General features: G+C 35.4%; 1 protein-coding gene across 3 annotated transcripts; it reads right to left on the reverse strand.

Moving 5' to 3' along the window:
• Nucleotides 1-12,926: 12,926 nt before the first annotated feature.
• On the reverse strand, nt 12,927-17,808 carry LOC110715531. Of its 3 annotated transcripts, none has more exons than XM_021894128.1 (9): nt 17,313-17,807; nt 16,317-16,376; nt 14,587-14,679; nt 14,293-14,358; nt 14,101-14,193; nt 13,806-13,887; nt 13,639-13,698; nt 13,506-13,558; nt 12,927-13,333 (listed from the first exon to the last, which is right to left on the reverse strand). In XM_021894128.1, the coding sequence occupies exons 3-7, from the start codon at nt 14,661-14,663 to the stop codon at nt 13,651-13,653; spliced, it is 366 nt and encodes a 121-aa protein (XP_021749820.1). In that variant the 5' UTR covers nt 14,664-14,679; nt 16,317-16,376; nt 17,313-17,807; the 3' UTR covers nt 12,927-13,333; nt 13,506-13,558; nt 13,639-13,650. The 3 variants fall into 3 exon arrangements, with proteins under 3 accessions (XP_021749820.1, XP_021749808.1, XP_021749814.1); XM_021894116.1 differs by having other exon boundaries at nt 12,927-13,391; XM_021894122.1 differs by having other exon boundaries at nt 13,506-13,698; nt 17,313-17,808.
• Between the last annotated feature and the right edge of the window lie 4,928 nt (nt 17,809-22,736).

The following is a 22,736-nucleotide window of genomic DNA, read 5'->3' on the forward strand; positions in this document are numbered from 1 at the left end:
TGAGATGTAAAATGTATCATTGTTATTACAATAGTATTATAAATAATTAAAATTACACTAAAGATTGTTACAATGGTATACTTTAGAAGCTAATATATGTACCACTAGGTTGTGAAATTATGCCATTGGAGTGTAATGGTATAATAATAGTTATAATGGTATTAAAATGACTATAGTGGTACAATTAAAACTTGAAAATTAAAGTGATAATATGTAGTCCCATTACCTTTTTGTTATACTAAGTTACCATTATACCCGTATTATGTACCAATAGGTACATAACTTTCCTCTCTTTAAAATGCCTCCATCTCTATCCATCCTTCTCTAGCATATTTTGTTCCTTGTCAATTTACCATAACATAAATAACGTGACTACTGCCTTGGTAGGGTACATAAATGACCCTTTTCCTATAGCATTTTAATGATGTATGGGGGACATATGTTTGCTAGTTTGTCACTCCCAGTCTCCCATGGATTTATTATTGTTCCTCAATTTCAACACGTTTATCGAGAAGCTGAGATGTAGGGCGTGCAACTCGTCTGTATGTTACATTCGGGTGTAACTTTAACATTACTCGAGATGTATTTAATGACATTTGTAAATAAAGATACATATCATGGTTAAAAAAAAAATTAAAGTCAATTCGCATTTAATTTTACATATCTAACCTGAAATAAATGAAAATAAATTAAGAAGAATATAATGTAAGATGTTAAAATAGGATAGATTTAAAAAGAAATAAAAGAGAAACTAATGTAATTAACAACCAAATAAAATGATAGCATTTCTTTACGAACACATGTTGATATGCGTGGTTAAGGAGTATGAAGCTTTAGCTACAATACACATTCTCAGCTCCAATCCAATTGATTCATTGCATTGGAAACCCCAAAACTTGTAGACAGTTTAACAGGATGTTTGATCCCATTCTATCGTATCGTAGGCCTTTCCCATATATTAACTTGTTTTGTTGTTTAATCTTTGAAAATTCTTTAACACTTCTTGAACAATATGGATTTTGTCCTGAATTGATCAGTCTTAGAGTAAACGCATTTTGAAGAGGGCTGATTCTCTAGTGGATAATAGGTTACAACTTACAAGTAGCTTCATAATTGCGTTGCAAATTGTGCTTGCTATACTTATGGGGTGGAAATGGTTTGGACTTTTTAGGAGGTCATATTTGTTGGGGTGTTCCCTCCTACTTAGAGGAAGTAGTCCAATTCATTGGACTAATATAGTGTTATAAGCTATATGGGTTATATAGTTTTTGGGCCCATATGAAGAAATAAGAGTAATGAGTTAATGTGGGGGTTGAAATAGAGTATGACCAGCTGGAAATTAAGAGTGGATAACTGTAGGCATCATTCGAAACGCGCCTACTTGAGCATGTTGTGAATATGCTTAGTAATCATAGGAAGCGGGATTTGACATATACAATTAGGGACAAAAATATAGGGAGCCGCCAACAAGTTTTTAAGGAACTTGTAAACCACGCGTTCACGGATCGTTAAAAGGCAACCACGAAAAGGGACAACGATATGCAACAACAATTGACCCGTGAAGGTTACACCCAATTCATAATCCATGAGATTACTAACTCCATATGGTTCGGAACCACGAATGGAGGGTTGAGGATGATGGTACAAAGTGAGTCATGGAAACCACTTCGCCCGTATTGGCCTCTACTCGATTCTTATAGTGAATAGTATTTCCTGCGATCTCAAAGGCATACAAACAAAGATTCAATCTACTCCAAACTAGATTAGGCTAAATTGGTTGAATATTAATGCACACATAATTCTAAAATATTTGTGATAACTTGATTAAACAACAAGATTAAAAAAGAACCTAAACCGATCGTCCAAATTATCTTATTATGCGTGATTTTAATTACATATTCCCTTTTAGCAGGCAATATGGTGATCAACAATATATTTCGTACCCTCAATAAGATAAAATAAGCAATAAAGACATTGGAATCAATTTAACCATAATAACATCGTTTGTCAAATCAAAGCATAATACTAAACCTAATCATGGTACTAGCAATAAAGATAAGAAGAAGTAATTAATAAATTACTCACGTTGCACGCTTCTTCAAATTGCTACATCATGAATAAATTGTTAGTAACTTCAAGGAATAATAAATCAAAGGAAAAATTGCATTAAATAATACGACCTTTGCTCCGTTCGCTAAAAACAAGTTGACCTTTTGTTTATTTCAGAATAGTACGATCTTTAGGGGTACTCCGCTTTAAACAAGTTATTTTACCTACAACCTGAATAACCGGTTAAAATTTTCAGTAAATTCGTTTAATAATCTAATTAACACTTAATTAAAACTTTAATTATGGTTAATTAATAATTAAAATAATTAAAATCTTAAAAAAAAAATACCCACCTCCACCACCAGCCACCCTTTCCCCTTCCCCGGCGACCCTCCCCTTCCCAGTCCCAACCTCTGGCTCCCAGTCCACCCACTTAACCACCCCCTCCCCTGTCGCACCGCCGAAGTCGCCTCCCTTCCCAACCCACACCGCCGAATAAAACCGCCACCACCTTCCTCGTAACCCCCTTCCCTCCCCTCGAAACCCCTCCTTTACCCCAACCCACACCACCGAAACCGCATTAAGTCTGCATCGGCGCCTAGATCTTAACCGAAACCACCCTTACCCACCCAAACCCAAAACCCTAACCCCGACCTGAATCGCAACCACCCTCACCACAGGTTGGGGATTGTTTGGTTTTCGAAGGTGGGGTTTTTTAGGATAGGATGAGGGTCTGGTTGGGTGGGGGGTGGTGGTTTCGGGTCAAGGTGAAGGTGGGAGTGGTGGTTTCGGGTTTGGGTGGCGATGCGAGTGGTGGTTTCGGGGTCTGGATTTGGTTGGGGTGGCGATGGGTGGTCGCGACGGGATATAAGGGGGAAAGGGAGGGGATTCCGGCGGTGAAGGTGCGTCGCCAGGGGCTGTTACGGGGAGGGAGGTTTTGGTAGTGGGAGGTGGGGAGAGGGGGCTGCCGGAGGGGGAGGTGGGGGTTGGGTTGGGGTTATTTTTTTCCTTTTCTTTTTTTTTAAAAAAAAATTAATAATCTTTTAAAAATTAAAAACATTAAAAAAAATTTAAAAAACAAATAAAATTTTCAAACCAATCAAACAATGACACTTATCCATATAACCTGTTAATCAAGTTAATAACCGGTTATAACTTGTTTAAAGCGGACACCCCCCAAAGGTCGTATTATTCTGAAATAAACAAAAGGTGGACTTGTATTTAGCGGACGGAACAAAGGTCGTATTATTTAATGCAATTTTTCCTAAATCAAATTGAAATTAAATTAAATAATAATAAAAATAGAATTGATTTGTTCCAAACCCTCAAACAGGTTTACCTTTCACGCCTTAGTTTTAAGTATGGAACTTTAAGTGTAGTATGGACTTCTTGGAGTGCTTAGGGAATGTATGGTGAAAGTATAATAATTGTTTAATGTACGGGAAGAAAGAGAGAAATGATGTTGTTGCCTCGCAACTCGTAAATGAGCCTCGAATTTATAGATAAAATTATGGAGTGAGGTCTGAAACCTTAGAAACGAGGCGCCGCTGAGGGGAAAAGGTACCATCACACGGCACGAGTACCGTGTCGCGGCACGGGTGCCGTGGCGCAGTACTTTTAACATGGCGCAATACCAAATGTTATCATTTTTAAAAGAGAAAACACGTGAAAAGATGAAAATCGGGAATTTGAGGTACAGTGTCACGGCATGAGTACGTGGCACGACACTTTGTACCGTGTCACAGGACATTACTATTTTAGGACCCGTGCAAAACAAACTTTAGTTATATAACAAAACCAAATATGTAAAAATAAATAAAAAAATAAAAAAATGTCAAAGATATGCAACAAAATATCGGAGAACTAATTAAATTATAAGTAATACAAAACGTAAACATAAACTCATTAAATGGAGTAAAAATATAATTAAGGACTTTTTGTGAGAAACTATCTAATAAAACCTAAAATTTGTGAGAAACTACTTGATAAAAAAAATGTAGTAAGAAGCTAACTAATAAAAGGTAAAATGTTGTAAGATACTACCTTTGACCGAATTTTCATCGTTGACTTAATTTTACGACCTTGATCCACCTTAAAGCACCCTCGAAACCACCATGACGGTTGGTTTTTAAGGCTGTAAGGTTATTTCGGGGTGGTTGGAGGATATTCTGAGTTGGCGAGGATAGATTAGTGCTTCGGGATGGTGGTTTTTGGGGGTTAGAGGTGGTGGTTTTGGGTTGAAAGGTGGTTTTAGGTGTGGTGGAGGCGATTTCAAGCAAGTTGTGTTAGTTTTGGAAATGAAAGCGGTGGTTTCGAGAATGTTTTGAGATCGGTCAATAGAGGAATCCGGTATAGGCCATAGGTTGTATTTTACAACATTTTACCTTTTCTTAAGTAGGTTTTTACAACATTTTACCATTAGTAGGTAGTTTATTGCAACATTCTTTTTATTAGGTAGTTTCTCACAAAATCTTGGTTTTATTAGGTAGTTTTACAAAAAGTCCTATAAATAAAAAAGAATGGTGAATTAAAGGTAATTGATCATCACCTATCGCTTTATACAATTTTTTCAATTGATCTAATTTATTTCATAGACTATTTAAGTAAGATACACCTAGAGTCCACAACTTGTGATTATGTCAGCAATGTCTAGCCCAATTTCGTTTGTAACTCCAGCAGATGTCTCGTCAAAAAATCCATTGTCCGAATCACATTCTTCATCAGTCATTTAATCTCTGAAGCAAATAAATAAATTTAATCGTCAGCTTATTAAGAACAAATTTTAATCACTAGTTTAACAATATAGGCATGGTATTATGGTCGTTTAAAAAAATAAAATAACTGTTCATGATACAAATTAGGGCTCCCATTTCAAATAGTATATAATACAACAAAACGAAACTTGATATTTTGACTTATAATTAGCTTTAAGCTCCTAAAATACTACATATAATCTAGCGAAGTAGCTATAAAAATGCAAAAATATGGAAACATAAATATTCAAATTGAACACCAAATGTCTCTGACAATGCAGTAAAAGTTGTAATACTCCGTAAGGTTATTGGAACTTGAATAACAAAGCTTTTCTAATAGATGTATGTATTTTGTCACCTTGTTAAACAAAGGTATAAAAACACCATTAGAATCATACAACAATATCTTATGGTTGTTATTTTCAAGGTAGAAAAAACATATAATTATATATAAATCACCTTTGTGTCTAATAACACCATTTCTAAAGAAACTTGTTTCATTAGGATAAACTTTTGAAGGTACAATCTATAATCTAATTACTCTATTATGTATAACTACATGCTCATTGGTAGGACTAGTATCGTTAATTAAATTATGATTTGTCATTTTGTTGCCATGATAAAAAGATGTTTGTGGCTCTAAAATGCAATACTTATTGATTTATTTATATAGTATAAATTATTCAAATTTAATAAAAAATATTTGGGTTATTTAAGTTTAGTAGTATAAAAATTTATTTATTAGTAGAATACACTAATGAAAATTATATCACAAGACTGTGATATTGTGATACGTGCATCTAATAGTAAATCAATTTGATTCACTATAAAAAGAATAGTGTTGTAGAAAATTTCCTATTATTGTGGTACGTGTATCAAATAAATAATCATTTTGATTCATTGTTAAAGAATAGTGTTATAGAAGATTTCTTATTATTGTGATACCGTGATATGTGCATCAAATAAAGAATCAATTTATAGTAATAAAGATCAAATAAAGAATCAATTTATTATAAAAAAGAATCAAATATATTCATTATTATGGAATATTTCCTATTGTGATTTTACATGTATAAAATATTTTCGAATTATAGACTTGATATATATAGTTTAAATCAAATTATAGTGAAATATTTTATATAAGGAATGAGATAAATTAATAAAAAAAATTTAAAAATTAAAAAGGAGGGGTCTTGAAAGGAAAATGACAGCACCGGGAAGTGATATGTGTCATTCGTGGTGTTTGTTTTAGTATTATATTATTGATACCGTGTCGCGGTACATTTGGCAGTTTTTACGCGTTTTTAAAACTTCCATAACTACTTTTGATATGTAACTCGGAATAAGGCATATCCTATATATAAATGAAAGGGTCTATTGGGTGATAAATTTCACTGTCCCCAAATTACCCCTTTCAAGTTGCAAAATTACTTCCTTATTCACAATTACACGCAATTTAAAATTAAGAATTATTTGTAAAAAGTAAATGTCCTATCATAACTACCCTATAATATATAATAACTACCCCCTTTCTTCCACATAAATTTATAATGAGACTTAAAAAAAAAAACTCCTCCTAAATTTGCTCTTTTTTATGGTTTTTTTTGTTCTTCTTTCTTTCTCATGCTTTTAGTAAATATTTCGTTTTTATTCTCAGTTTCACAACTCCTAATTCACATGACTGGTGATTCTATGATGGCAGAAGTTGGTTAATTTCTTTTTTTCTTATCTAATTTCTTATATTGTACACGCGTAGTGTGTCTCTTAGCTTGTAATATATTGTTGGAAAGATATTTAAGTCTACTTTCCAACCCAATTGGAATTTGGTTAAAATCATTTGTATATTTTAAGATATGGCCGTTTTAGTGCAAGAGTGTCGGTTTTGAGCTGATTTTTAGTGTTTTGCTCATATCTTCTTCGTTTTAAATCAGAATTGGGCTTATATATCGTTAGAAATCATTTTTCAAGGCCTATCCAACCAAATAATATTTGGATCAAAATTATGGGGCCAAAAAATCAGCCTTGCTCGGGTTTGGGTTGTGGTCACGAAAAAAAAAATGGATTATGGTTTAGGGAAATGGGCTAGGCAGGCAGAGAATGAATGAGAAGGGAAATTCTCCATAGAAGTTGTCACGGTTTTCTGTTCGATTGGATGGTCAAATGTTGCAATCGGCTCCAAATTTTGACACAAAGTTCCTGCCATCCCATGCTACATATCCAACGATCGGATATCATTTTGTGCTCCGGATGATGGTAATCTCTATTTAGCCTTAATCTCTCCATAATTGAGTTTATCCACTTGTTAGTGATGTATATGGAGAATGATTTGTTCCAAACTTGTTGTTTGATGTGGTAGAGCCTCTAGTATTGTTTAGAGAAGGTTAATTTGATGTACACATTAATTATTATTGATTAGTGGAAGGGCTTGGTGTCGGCTTACGGTACCCCTTGTTTTTTTCCCGGTTTGGGTTTCCATGTATATCTTAGTGTGCTTTATTTTCATTGCATTTGGGCTAATTAGACTTGCTTATTGTTGTCCATATTGTGTTTTCCCACGATTGGTAGTACTTTTCTATTCTACAACACATTCGGGAAAATGAGACCGTTGTGATTCCGCTTGTGATCGCGTATTTTGTGTGCATCTTTCTCGGCAATATTTAGGGATGAGATTAATCAAAGTATGTAGTATAAATTGAGGCAATTGCTCGTGAAAGAAAAACCCTTGGGATTACTATATGTACTTTTCTATAATTATTGGCCAGTAAGATTGGAAATTTTTTGCTCCAAATCCATCCAATTTTGGATTCTTGTAAGAATTCGTATTAAAAAGTCGTTTTTATAATAAATTTCTTCATTTGTTACTTGGCTGGTAAAGATTTACAACCTAATGTTGAACTAATTGATTTAATGAATGAGAGATTAATGTTTCTATTTAAGTTGTGAGTGGACTTGAATCTATCTCTAAATGAGTAAGCTAATTTAATTTTTGTGGCTAAGACTCCTCAACTTCTTTGCCTAACTAGGAGGAGTCTTTCCCATTGATAGATCCTTATATTTATATGGCTTATTAGTTACTACTTACTAGTATCAAGTAAGCCAAATTGTTTTGACAATGGAATGACAAATAATTTTGGAACCTAAATGGTTTTGAAAAGAAGTAACTATCACTAGCGATTTGTTTGAATTTTTTAAAATATTTTTTTTTATGTGCTAAAAGTTGTTATATATTTAGATAAAATTCCTAATATTCATAGTTAAACTTAACATTTAATATTTAATCGAAATAACAAAATATTTATACATTATATTACTATTTTTTTTAATCTTACACAATTAAGGTACACACATATACAAACAAATTTTAAATTTTCCAGGCTTCCATCATTCTTTGTAAATCAATCGTTGATCGTGCAAGTGATAAGTTGTGTAATTAAACCTGTCCCCTTGACTTACATAATTAACCTCCTTGCAAAATTAACACTTATGAGTTATGACTAACTTCTTAATTATGATCACTGTTCGTCGTATTTAAGAATTTCACGGTGTTCAAATTCTAAATATGCTTCTTTGCCTGCAAAAGCTTTACGTTTATTTGTGTGGAACATTAGATGAGTTTATACAAGATTGAAAAAATACTAGATTTAAAGTGGTGGTAAAGTTTATTAGATATAATAAATTTTTATTAACGTAGCGAATAAATGATAAATGATGAACATTTTTTTTTGTTGGAAAAAGAGAGGATATATTTTTAGTTTCAATGATTTTTTTTTTTTGGTATCTGATCCTGATATTTTTTATAATTGAACGTGATTTCATATTTTTTTTTAAAAAAATACTTTATTATAATCACTTCTCATTATTTCATTAATTTTTTTATCTATCCAATTTTTTTTTTAAAAGAAAATCAATTGAAGGTGAATTTCATTTTTTAAGTTTAATAGTATTTTGTATATATACAAAATAAAATAAATTGTTTCTTTTCTCTTTAATAAAATTTTCAATTTTAAAAGATAATATTTTATTTTTATAATAAATTTAAACCTTTAATTTTAAACCTACGTGGCGTTTTAAAATAATAATTCTACGTGGCATAATCCTACACGTAACACTATACAAAATACTAATCCTACATGGCGCTCTAATAATTTTTTAAAAATTAAAATCCTACGTGGCTCTCTAAAATTTTGGGAAAAAAACTCCCCTTTATATATATCTCTAATTACCGATAAACAAAAATTATTTTAAAACAAATAGTATTTTCTACATATATATATATCTGCTTCAAAAATTTTTTAGACAGAGTATATTTTTTTCTTAGGAAGTAAACTTGATCAAGAGTGGCTCAACTTGGATTTTGCTTTGGTTTGGGCAGCAATATTAAGCCCAAATTCAAGAAAAAAAAAGGTTTGGTAAACGCAAAATAAACAATTTAGGGCTTATCTGGCATCTTTTTTTGTTTTCAGTTTTTTAAAAACCAAAAAAGGAAACAAGAAAAAACTGTTTCCAATTTTATGTTGTCAATTTTCAAAATTACCATGATCTTAATAAGGCCTCGATCACTTCACCTTATTTTTGCTGAATTGAAATTATTTTTACTGAACTGAAATTATTTTTACTGAACTTAAATTATTTTTACTGAACTAAAATTAATTTTACTGAACTGAAATTATGTTTGCTGAACTGAAATTATTTTTATTGATTTTCTATTATATTTCTTCTTTATAGTTACTGAATTTTATTGAACTGAACTTATTTTTACTAAACTAAAATTATTTTTACTGAGCTGAACTTATTTTTACTGAACTAAACTTATTTTTACTGAACTGAAATTATTTTTACTTAATGTTAGTTTTTTAAGGTGAAGTGAATAGGGTCTAAGTTTGACTAATTTTTGATACATTATATGACATACTTCCTCCGTTTCTTTTTAGTTAACATGCTTCTTTAGTCCCGTTTACCAATGCACAACTTCAACCATTAATATCTCTAATTACCGATAAACAAAAATTATAAAAAGTTGATATTTTAAAAATATATATCTTGATGAATCTAACAAGATCCCACATGATTATATTTTTCATTAGGTATAAAGCACAAAACACGGTCAAAGGGGAGTGAGTGAATAGTGCTAAAGTCAAAACGTGTCAACTAAAAAAAACAGAGGTAGTATATCATATTATTTTGAAAAACAAAAACCAAAAATCAGAAAACCACAATGATACCAAACGAACTCATAGTTAAAATTTTGGCCCAAAAAGCCCGTTATTATTGGTCCAAAATAGCGGATTTGATTACAAATTTTTAGCTGGTCTCTTGTTTTGAAATGAACATTTAGTATAAAAAATATGAACATTTTGTGATTGAACATAATTTAAAGGAAATTCGAATATTGAAACTACAAATGATTATCTACAAATTCAAAATGAACATTTCATTAAATAATAATGAACATTTTTTTAAATGGAAAAAAGGACCTCCAAATTAGAGAAAAATAAATATTTAAAAATTGAAATTAACATCGCAATAAATAAAAATGAATATTTTAATACAAGAGTAAAAAGAAAAGACACTTTGAAGCCTAAAAATAATTGTACATCAAATATCATTATATAATTGAACATTTCAATTGTAAGTAAAAAAGAACATCTAATGTTGTTGCTTCTTCATCAACATTTCTTGAAATTCAAGTATTACTTTTTCGACAATTTTTATTTATGTTGTTGAGCGGCTTCAATTGTTGTCGTCGCTTCTTGGTAGCCTTTTGTTCACCGGCTTTCTTTCTAGCCTTCATTTTTCATTGTTGCCTTTTGAACTAATTTAGAATTACTCAAGGCTTCGCATTATTCCGTATAAATTAGGCCTTAGAACTATTATGAATAATAGTAAAAAAAAGTATTTATTAACATATAATACAATAAATATGAAATTTTTTATTTAAAGAGAAAATAACATTTCATAGGAGACCGACTTTATTGAAAGTGAACATTAATTTACAAAGTACTTGAAAATGAACAAAAGATATTGTAATTTTTTAATGCACATACATATTTTCGATAGCAATAAAAAAATGAAAATGTTATCTTATGATTTTTATGAACGTATACTTATTTTGAACTGTCTTTTTTTCTTAGTTCCCTAATTTTTAAAATGATAATGATTTATATAATGTAATGAAAATGGGCATCCTCTAACATTAAAATGAATAAATGATCTTCTCAAAACTTTATGAGAATGAACCAATTTTTAACTAATTTTCATCATTTTGAACAAAAATGAACATCATTATTTTACCAAATGAACAAAAATACACATCAACTGTAAATTTAGAACATTTAACCAACAATTCGTAGGGTTTCGTAGTGACCCACACTACGCGGAATGAAACCCGCCAAGACCCACCCCCATAATAAATGTAATTAACAAGCAAAACATAATTAAAAGCATAATAAAGGATAAAAGATTATACCTTTGATTCGTGCTTCGCTCAACTATGAGCTCTTACTTGAACCTCGAAAACACGAGGCCTGCGACGGGATCGTACCCTCGAACCCGACCCGAGCGCCCTAAGCCTCGAAGGTTAGTCGAGACCCGGACAAATATAAACTTGGAGTTTTACGAATTTCAAGGTATGCTCAACAATGGAGTTGCCTTTACTTTTCCACTCAAGTGTATTCTTTCCCAAATACCCAAACTTTGGTATTTATAGGGAAATGAAACCTTGATCTTCATTCCCCAACCAATGTGGGAGAATGAGTAATTTTGACAATTAATTTAATTCCAAATTAAATTAATAATCAAATCAATCACAATGCAACAAGTGTCAAGGGGAGAGAGAGAGTTAGGTGAGGACCATGAACCTTGGGGGGGACCATTGCCTTGCTCCCCAAGGCATGCTCCAAGCCTTTGGTCCCCACTCCCTCAAACCGCCTCAAGCAATAGCTGTGCTGGCAGCTTGCTTTGCTGGCCAGCTAGCACAGTCAGCCTAGCATACCCAATTGGCACGCATCACCCAGCCAGCACTTGCGTGCTGCTAGCGAGCCACGCCTTGTGCTGGGCGCTGCCTGGCTATCGCACACACACACACATGCACACGCACAGCCAAGCTAGCTGTTGCGTAGTGCTGCTGCCTAGCTCTTCCTCGCACACACTCGCATAGCCAAGCCCTGCCAATGCGCGCACCCATGCGAGGCCGAGCATGCGTGATGCTAGCGAGCCACGCATGCTGGATGGCTTGATGCTTGGCGATGGTGCTAGGCTAAGTGCTGCGATGGAGCGACAGGCCTAGGCACAAGCACACGCACACACACGCAAGTGCCTAGCACTGCGATGGGCTGTGCTTGGTGTGTATGGCCTGCGATGGCGCGTAGGCACCCAGGCACGCACGCTGTTGTGCCATGCGAAGGCACGCACACACGCAGGTGGTGCTGCGATGGGCAGCCTAGTGCGCCTAGCACACCATGGTGCGCCTAGGCTTGCGATGAGCTAGCCCAGCCTAGCTACGGCTATGCTCGAACTTGTTGCTTGTGATTTTGCGACGCTCAGCCTCGACGCCCTAGGCTCGATATCCGACGTCTATTTTCGTAAAACTCCAACGACTCATTAAATCCTTTGGATTAATTTGTCGTTTCGGATCGGTTGTTCGATTGGGTTCGACCCGAAGGGTTCAGTTAAGATTAAGCTGTAATATTAATTATACCTTAATATTACTGATCGGAAGTGGCCTCCACCTAAGCATTCCGATCACTTGATCTTACTAAAGAATTAGCTCTGTAATAATTCTGAACCCTCTATCAGAATAATACCACTAGGCGAAAATACGCATTCCCCACCGGTTCAAACCCCCCATTTCGCACCGGTTTTGAACCGGTCTAGATTTGGGGGGGGGGGGTGCTAAAACCCCATAGATATCGCACCGGTTCAAAACCGGTGCGAAATCAGACTTTTGGCACCGGTGCCAAAAGTCCCCAAAAAAAATTTAAAAAAAAAAACTTTTAGCACCGGTTCTTTCCAAAACCGGTGCCAAAAATGCCCAAAAAAATAAAAAAAAAATATCTTTTTTTTTTGCATTTTTTTCACTTAAATTGATATATAAACACTAACATATATATATAATTACATATTTTCATTAAAAAAAGCCATAATATTAAAATTTTCAGCTAAAAAATAAAATAAAATTTTGTATATGAAATTACTCTTTAATTTGTTCAAAAATGCCTTCATGGTGATGGATGAGTTGCTGTGGGGTGCTGGGTGGGTTGCTAGCTGCTGTTTGATTTTCTTTTGTGGTGCTGCTGCTGTACTGTTGTTGCTGCTTTGGTTATGCTGCTGGTGCCTGGTTGTGTGCTGCTGCTGCCATTGCTGGTTTGTATTGCTGGCTGAATCAACATGCAGAAATCTGGAGGGCAGTGTGAGTTTGATGAGCCTAATAGTCAATTCAATTGTTAGAAATCATGCTCTTCAATGTATGGAGCCTATACAATCTGCCCAAAGTGCTCCGCTTGTTCATAAACTTCTGTCAGGTCATCATTGTACTTGGCAGAATGACGACGATCTTTAATTAGGGTTACCAATAACTCATGCAGCGAGACCCTATTAGGTGTGTATATATAGCAATACATGTCATCATTCACAAGGATAAAGGGTTGAGCAAAAACATAATACAACTCCAAATGAGAAACCACAAAATGCTATAATGAAACTTACGGTTTTCTGCGTGAAGCACAACCAGCATGTGCCTCAAATTGCGAAGCACTAACCTGAATAATATTTCATGTGAAAAAACAAGCTTCAAAGAAAATGACAATATTGAAGGTCAAATTAAAGGCAGACAACGCACCACCGTATCACATCAATTACAAAGAATTCCAGAACCCTTTTTGGAGCCCTCCAGTAATTTCTGCACAATTTATAAAATAAAAAATAAAAAAAAAAGTATATACCTATAAACTTAGAAAGATTGCAACAATATTCGGAAGTCTAAAACTGATCCCAATTTACACTAACCTGCCCTCTAGCATAATAGCCAAGCATAGTTCCATCAGGCAATACATCATCTTCAAAAACCAACTTATGCAGCCGAAGATCTCTGAACATAAAAGACAAATGAACAGCAAAAAAGTATAATCAGCGCATGAAAACAAAACATAAAATATCACAGTTGAGCTCATATAGATATAGCTGCTCGTGATTTAGAGAGATATGACAATTACTCATACATAACATCAAGCATGGCAGTTCTAACTGAGAGTCTGAGACCTACAACAATATAAATTAGCAAGAAAGAGGAGAGGGAACATACTTTCTTGTAATTTTCCCACTAGTCTTCTTCTCTGAAGATTTAAGAGCTGTGGGAGTTTTAGAAGGCTTGGGTGTCAGAACTTCTTCTCTTAACCTAAACAAACAAGATGAAAATATTTCGAGTAAAAAACAAATCAATCAAAATCCTGCAGGGATGATTTCACTTATCCTTGAAGGGAATTCAAACATGTACCTCGTTTTAACTTTTGCACAAGCATTTCCAGGTGAAGGCTTCGGAGACAAGGCTAGTTTAGATGACCTAATTTGACAAATTAGATGAGATCCATGCTATTAAGGGAAACAAATCAAATCACAAACCAAGACTTACTGTAATATGAGTTAATCACACCGATAAACAATTTTAAAGAATCAGATCCAAACAATTACTTCAAATTGATACAACAATCATATTCATAGACATCACAGCAAAATGTATGAATTTTTTAAAGATGCAAACTTGGAATAAAGCTGAATGTATGATCCATACCTTCTCTTCAATTTCTTGTGATCTTTAGTTCCTACAGATTTTCCCACCACGGGACTGATACAAGTCTTTGGAGACATAGATGAATCTTGTGCACTGAAATGATGAAAAATACAATGATTGATGTAATTTCTTTCATGTTTCAGAGAAACGCTTAATGCTATAATGAAAATCACTTTGTACCCAAGAATAAACCTAGTAGATAGCAGATTTTTTACCTTGCCATAGCTAACTAACCACACTTTTCCAACAATCAGAGAGATTCAATATTAGAAAGAAATAGCGATACTTATGCTGATTATAAAAACCTAGATTGAGGAACAAGAAAAGGGGCTAACAAAAAATCTGAGTAATGAACAAATTTATCAGCCCACTGAGATAGGCAAGAGTAAGCAACACTATATTCAGCTATGTAATGAACAAATTTATCAGCCCACTCAGATAGGCAAGAGTAAGCAACAAATTACCAGACGATAAATGAAGAACTTTTCATATCTTCAGCTATGTAATTACGCAAGCAATAGGAAGTTCAGCATGTTACATAAGAAATAGGCGGCACTATAAACTAGAATCTACAAAGGAACAGGGATTAAAAATTATAAAAAAAAATGTTTATCAATCTACAAGGAACTTAGCACAAAGACCTAGATTTAAGAATGATAACGTGAACAATTCAATGTTACTTTTGAGTTTCTTTCTTCTTTCTCCTTTCAAGTTAGGGGCATGAGAAGAGGCATATAAGGGTGTTTATAACCACCCCCCCCCCCCCCCCCCCACAAACAAAACAAAAAAAATAAAAAAGACAAAAAAGGGTAAGCAGTAACAATTATTAATGGGATATATATTTATATATTTAGAAAGAATTATTGAATCTAGCTCATAATAGTTAAGAATCAAAGAATTCCAAATGAATTAAAAAAACATTCTATAGAGTTTAGCATTCAACAACTGCAGCAGTGTCTCTTTATTCTGCATATATTCCACATAATTGCACAAGTATAGAACCAAGTAATATCCATATATGAATTCAAAGTAGCTGATACACAATAGACCATTATTTGTCTAATAGCCACTGCATCAATGTGCATCATTAGTTTAAATCATGCTGTCAACCACTTTGTCATTACAGCATCACTAATTTTGCATCACAAAAGTAGGAAACACTACACTCAAATTTCATCTCTACCACTAGAATCCTCCGACCTTCCAAACTCAACAAGATAAACCTTATAGGCTTAAAAGGTATATTAACAGGTATTCCTTATACGTCCCTATATAATAGGCCATATTAGATTGAAGGTCAATTTTAAGGAATTGGGTTGTATTACCATGGCGATCCTTCTTTTTGTAAGTTTTTAAATCATTACCATGCCACATACTTAGTTTTATCATATGGATAATTACTAAGTTTTTAAACTAAACCTATATAGTTTATTACAATCCAAGAGTAGAATGTGGTCTATAAGTTTTCAGAGTTGCTTCTAAATTTATTCTTCTTAAACCAATAGAACCCAGAAAATTAGAAGCTAATAAAAATAATATTGAAAATTGAAGAGAACGGTGAACTGATATATAAAGAGGTGTGACTATTCATAATCATGAGTTTCCAAGCAATTAAATTTACTTTCTAATGCAAGCAGAAGTATCATCATAATTTCAAACTATTTGTTCATTTAAGATTTTTAAAAGTAATTGAAATTTTGATCATTTGCCATTACTGCAGGCTACAATACCTTGCGAAACTGGATAATGAGAGTAGCTATCCCAGGATGCATATGCTCGTATATTTATCACTGCAAAAGATCATGTAATAGATTAACTCAAATGATTATATTTTTATATTGTATACGAAGTACTCTGTATAAAGTAAGGAAAAATAAAAGTCAGAGGGACCTTCTAGCCAGGGATTAACCAAACTTAAAGCTGAGCATGACTTTGTGTAACATTTAAAGCTTGTATAGATGTATGATATAGGGTATACTATTGCTTACGAAGGATGAATTACCATAAAAACGAGATATCGAAGGAAGAAATACCATGAAGGAAATCTAATCCATACAAGAATCAAGTACTAATTTATCTAAAGCTTTTCCTGATTAGAGATGGCAATAGCCATAGAGGGTATTTACTACTTACCGAGTTAGCAAAGATACTTTTAGAAGATATTAAAACGATACACTAGTCTTTAGTATATGCATTTCGGCTGTCAAAATTTGTTCAGAATAACTATATGCATGAAAAAATTTAGAAATCATGCAAATGCAGAAGGGGATTCTTCTTTTTCAGAAAAAAGGTCTAACTACCAAGAGCATTATTCACGTGAATATTGTTTTAACTTTTTAGCTCCAAATCAATTTTGATAGAAGAAAAAACAGAGCACATTGAAGTTTATGAAACCATATTAATGGTAATCAGGGCTTCAAGCCTTCAACACAGTGAGCTCATGTGCAATTTACCTTTGGAAAGCCTAACTATGGTTAATCTTTGTAGTGCTGCACAGGTAGCATTGAGAACCATCAAGTTCATAAACAAATGCGCAAACGAGAACCATCAAGTTCATAAACAACAGCAACAATCAAAACCCTAAAACAATTTACTATTGTTGAATGCACAACTCGAAATTAAAGTCACAACAGCAAACCACAAAGAACAGAAAACCCTAAATCAACGACTAACCCTAGATTGCGAAGGAATTCAATAGATTAGGAAGACCACGAAATAAATCTTACCTCGAAGCTGCTACAATGGAGTTGGAAAGCTCAGAATGCGCTTCAATGGAGGTGAAAAGCTCAGCAGAATGCGCTTCAATGGAGGAGAGGTATGGAGAGAAAGAGACGAGTTGCGGCAATGGAGGTGAGAAAGCCCAGAATGCGCTTCGATGGAGGACGTACAACTATGGGGAAGGTAGGCGACAACGAGGGGGGTGCGAATTGAATGTGGAAAAGCTAGAAGGGGAATGAAAACTGAATTGAAGGAAGAAGAAGATCGAATTTTACGATTAAGTGGTTTTTTTTGTTTAATTTACAGCACTGGTTCGAACCAGTTGTAAATGAATTTTCCCACCGGTTTGGGCTGAACCGGTGCGTTCCCTCTATCCCTCTTTTTTTTTTATTATTATTTTTTTTAATAAAACATTTAGCACCGGTTAAAACCGGTGCGAAAACCAAGATTTGGCACCGGTTTATAAGGAACCAGTGCGAAAAGTAATTATCCAAATCCCGCCCAATTTTTTTCCCACCGGTTTTTAAGAACCGGTGCGAAAAGGGGGGGTGCCTTTTTCATTTTTTCTACTAGTGTACACTTGTTGGAAGGACACCATTCCTTTCAATCTCCCACTTGTCCTTCCGGACAAGTGTGCATATAGTGTATAGCCCATTTCCTATGTCGCTTAATGTCTCTTCGTGAACTATAAGGTAAGATTCATCGTCATCCTTATTACGTTCAGAAGTGTTTCTCGATCTCCGAGTTCGACTGTCAATAAGCAGATGATTTCTAAAATCCATCTGAGCACGGACATGCATTTTCACAGTCTCGCTCTTCGAGCGGCCTTTTAAACAACAAAGACATTTTCCCTATTGTTGATAGGGGGACATTCCCAGTCTTGTACTGTAAGTTTCTCTTACTAAGAGGACCTAATCTCCCGAGTGTTCCCGTTATGATCCCCAGTTACGGCAGATGTTAGGCAACATCAAAGAGACCAGTTCTCAAACAAGAAAACTTCACAACACTCATGGTCGAGGAAACGAGTTCTGATAGCTATAATGAGAAATGTACTTATGACAATTTTGAATTTCTTAAAGTACTCTCATAGGTCGATCCAGTGTAGTTCCAAACTGGCACCTGTGCAAATGATTTATGACCATCATGTCCTTGCAGCACAAGAAACGGTGCTGTAAATCATACTACACACTAATCTCTGGTGGTCATCAATCGTCCATTAGTTAGATGACCTCGATTAGGAATAATTTTTGATTTAAATATTCAATGTTCACTTAACAGGTGTTTTTTTATTCAAGACATGGTCTTGATACCCTGTTTTGAATATTCCATAAATCGAATGGACTCATTATTTAATTCTAAACCACAATTAAATAGTAATGGAGTGAATGATAATTTTGCACAAAATTAATTACTCCATTAATGAATGGTTTCAATACAATGTCTTACATTAAAATAACCAGTTTAATTAAAACACATGTACAGGGAATTTCAAAGCCAGTCTCCGATGTGCTTGATTCCCATTGCCTCAATGTGCTTGTTGTGTTGCACTTGAGGTAGAGGTTTAGTCAAAGGATTGGCCACATTATCATCCGTGCCGATCTTGCAAATTCTGATTTCACCTTCGGATTTCCATTCCCTTATCATGTGAAATCACCTTTGGACATGTTTGACCTTCTGATGCTCTCTTGGCTCTCTAGCCTGAGCGATAGCTCCATTGTTATCACAGTAGAGATCTATCGGACCCTTGATGGAGGGTACAACACCAAGTTCACTGATGAACTTGCGAATCCAAACAGCCTCCTTAGCAGCTTCTGAAGCAGCCAAGTATTCGGCTTCAGTTGTAGAGTCTGCAGTTGTGCTCTGCTTGGCACTCTTTCAACTAAACGCTCCTCCATTCAGACAAAATATGTATCCTAACTGTGACTTGAAGTCGTCTTTGTCAGTCTGGAAGCTAGCATCGGTGTAACCTTCAACAACCAGGTCTTTATGGCCACCATAAACCAGGAATTTATCACTTGTTCCTTTTCAGGTACTTCAGGATATTCTTGGCCGTAGTCCAATGCGCCTTTCCTGGGTTTGATTGGTATCGGCTCGTAGCACTCAAGGCATACGATACATCTGGCCTAGTACATATCATGGCATACATGATCAACCCAATTAGCGAAGCATATGGAATCTGATCCATTCTCTCTCGCTCAGCAGGTGTCTGTGGACACTGTTTCTTGCTGAGAGTTACGCCATGGGACATGGGTAGATGCCCTCTCTTAGCATTTTCCATGTTGAATCGTGCCAGTACTTTATCAATGTAAGTACTATGGCTCAATCCAATCATCCTCTTAGATCTATCCCTGTAGATCTTGATGCCCAATATGTACAGTGCCTCTCCTAAGTCCTTCATTGAAAAGCAGTTTCCCAACCAGCCCTTTACGGACTCCAGTAATTTTGTGTTGTCTCCAATGAGCAGTATGTCATCGACATATAGGACTAGGAATGTGATGTCACTCCCACTGACCTTCTTGTATACACAAGATTCATCTAGATTCTTGATAAAACCAAACTTACTAATGGCTTCATCAAATCACATATTCCAACTTCTGCTGGCTTGCTTTAGTCCATAAATGGACTTCTTAAGCTTGCAAACCTTTCTAGCGTTGCTCGGATCGACAAAACCTTTCGGCTGTGTCATGTACACAGTTTCTTCCAAAATCCCATTTAGGAAGGCGATTTTGACATCCATCTGCCATATTTCATAATCGTAATATGCAGCAATCGCTAGAATAATCCGGACAGATTTTAGCATTGCAAACGGTGAAAAGGTTTCATCATAGTCAATCCCGTGGATTTGTCTATAACATTTTGCCACCAGTCTAGCCTTGTATATAGATACATTTCCATCCTTGTTTGTCTTCAATTTGAAGATCCATTTGCAACCAATGGGTGTGTAACCCTCAGGCAAATTCACCAAGTCCCAGACTTGATTTTCAGACATGGAGTCCATCTCGGATTTCATGGCCTCTTGCCATTTAGCAGAGTCGGGGCTCGTCATAGCTTGTTTGTATGTCGCTGGCTCATCTCCATCCATAACTAGGATGTCTTGATCATCAGTTAAGACAATACCAAGGTATCTGTCTGGTTGAGATCTTTGCCGTTGCGACCTACGAAGGGTAATAGGTTGAGCATTTACATTGTCTGTTTGATTCTGACCAATCTTCTCAGCTGCTTCCAAAGCACTTAGATTGTCAGTTTTATCAGGTTGACATTGTTGCTCGTCCTCTCAAACTTCGTCGAGTTCTATTTTCCTCCCACTTGTCATTTTGGAAAGGCGTTTCTTCTCCAAAAAGACACCATCACGAGCAACAAACACTTTGTTCTCGGATATATTGTAGAAGTAATACCCTTTGGTTTCTTTTGGATATCCCACAAAGAAACATTTATCCGATTTGGGGTGAAGTTTGTCCCAAATTAATTGCTTGACATATGCTTCGCATCCCCAAATCTTGAGAAAAGACAACCTAGGAGGTTACTTAGTCCATAATTCATATGGAGTCTTTTCAATAGCTTTTGACGGAGCTCGGTTCAGTGTTAGTGCCGCGGTTTGTAGCGCATGTCCCCAGAAAGAGATAGGAAGTTCACTAAGACCTACCATTGATCGAACCATGTCTAACAAGGTTCGATTCCTCCATTCGGATACTCCGTTCCATTGAGGAGTTCCGGAAGGTGTCAACTCTGAAAGAATACCATTTTCTTTCAAGTGATCGTCGAATTCATGGCTCAAATATTCGCCACCTCGATCCGATCAAAGTGCTTTAATTTTCTTGCCAAGTTGATTTTCAACTTCTTTCTGAAATTCTTTGAATTTCTCAAAGGATTCAGATTTATTCGACATTAAGAAGATATAGCCATATCTACTAAAATCGTCGGTGAAGGTGATGAAATATCGGTAACCTTGTCTTGCGGGTGTACTCATTGGTCCACATACATTCGTGTGTATTAGACCTAATAAGTCACCTGCCCTTTCTCCCAACTTGGAGAATGGCTGTTTTATCATCTTGCCTAATAGACATCCTTCGCAATTTTCAAACGAATCCAAGTCGAATGAGTCAAGAACACCTTCTTGTAGTAGTTTCTTGATGCGTTTGACGTTAATATGTCCAAGACGACAATGCCACAAGTAGGTTTGATTCGACTCGATGGTCTTAGCCTTTTTGGCAGTATCATTAATGTTATAGACTTGTTTGTCAAGAGAAAGCACATAAAGACCATTTTCTGAATATGCTTTACCATATAAAACATTATCGAAATAAAATGAACAACTATTGTTCTTAATTCGAAATTCAAAACCTTTGGCGTCCAACGCCGATATTGAAATAATGTTTTTGGTAACTCTAGGAACATGATAACAATTGTCAATTTCTAAAATAAGCTCAGAGGGCAATGACAAACTGAGAGTTCCAACGGAGACAACAGACATTCTTGCACCATTGCCGACCCGAAGCTCTACCTCTCCTTTCTCTAGCCTCCTATTTATCCTTAGTCCCTGAGCATTGGAACAAAGGTGTGAGCCACATCCGGTATCCAATACCCATGATGTTTTGCTAGCGAAGTTTAAGTGTATAACAAAAATACCTGATGAAGAAGCAACGGTGTCGTTCTTCTTATCTTCCTTGAATTTGAGGCAGTCCCATTTCCAATGTCCCTTCTTCTTGTAGTAGAAACATGCGGAATCGGATTTGGAAGAGGCTACCTTAATTCTTGTCCTTGCTGCCCTTGGCAGTGTTTGACTTAGGCGGAAAATTTCTTTTTTTCCCTTTAAAGCTCTTCTTCTTGCCTGGACGTTTGAATGGCTTGCCCTTCCTCACCATGAGCATTTCATGCTTGCCCTCATCCTTGAGGGTTTGCTCGGCTTGCTTCAACATACCATGAAGCTCGGTGAGGGTTTTCTCCATGCTATGCATATTATAGTTCATCTTGAACTGATCATAGCCTTTGTGAAGCGAGTGGAGAATGATGTCAATTGCCATCTCGGTTGAATACCCAGCATCAAGCCTTTAATTTCCATGTTCTCAAATAATCCAATCAATTTGAGGACATGCGGGCTGACTGACTCTCCTTTCTTGAGCTTGCTCTTAAGGATCTGCCTGTGGGTTTCGAACCTTTCAGTTCGGGCCTGCTCTTGAAACATATTCTGAAGCTCAAAAATGATCTCAAAAGTCGTCTCCTTTTCAAAGAAAGTCTTTTGAAGGTCCGGAGACATAGTGGCCAACATGATGCATTTGACATCCCGATTGGCACTTTGCCATCGGTTAAGGGCAGCCTGAGAGACCTCCTCATTGGGAGTGTCGAGCATTTCCTCATCAAGGACGTATTCCTTTTGCTCTTGCATTAGTACAATGCGCAGATTTCTTTGCCAATCAAGAAAGTTTGGCCCGCTC

The sequence above is a fragment of the Chenopodium quinoa genome, unplaced genomic scaffold, assembly GCF_001683475.1.
Source record: "Chenopodium quinoa cultivar QQ74 unplaced genomic scaffold, ASM168347v1, whole genome shotgun sequence".
Taxonomy (NCBI): Eukaryota; Viridiplantae; Streptophyta; class Magnoliopsida; order Caryophyllales; family Amaranthaceae; genus Chenopodium; species Chenopodium quinoa.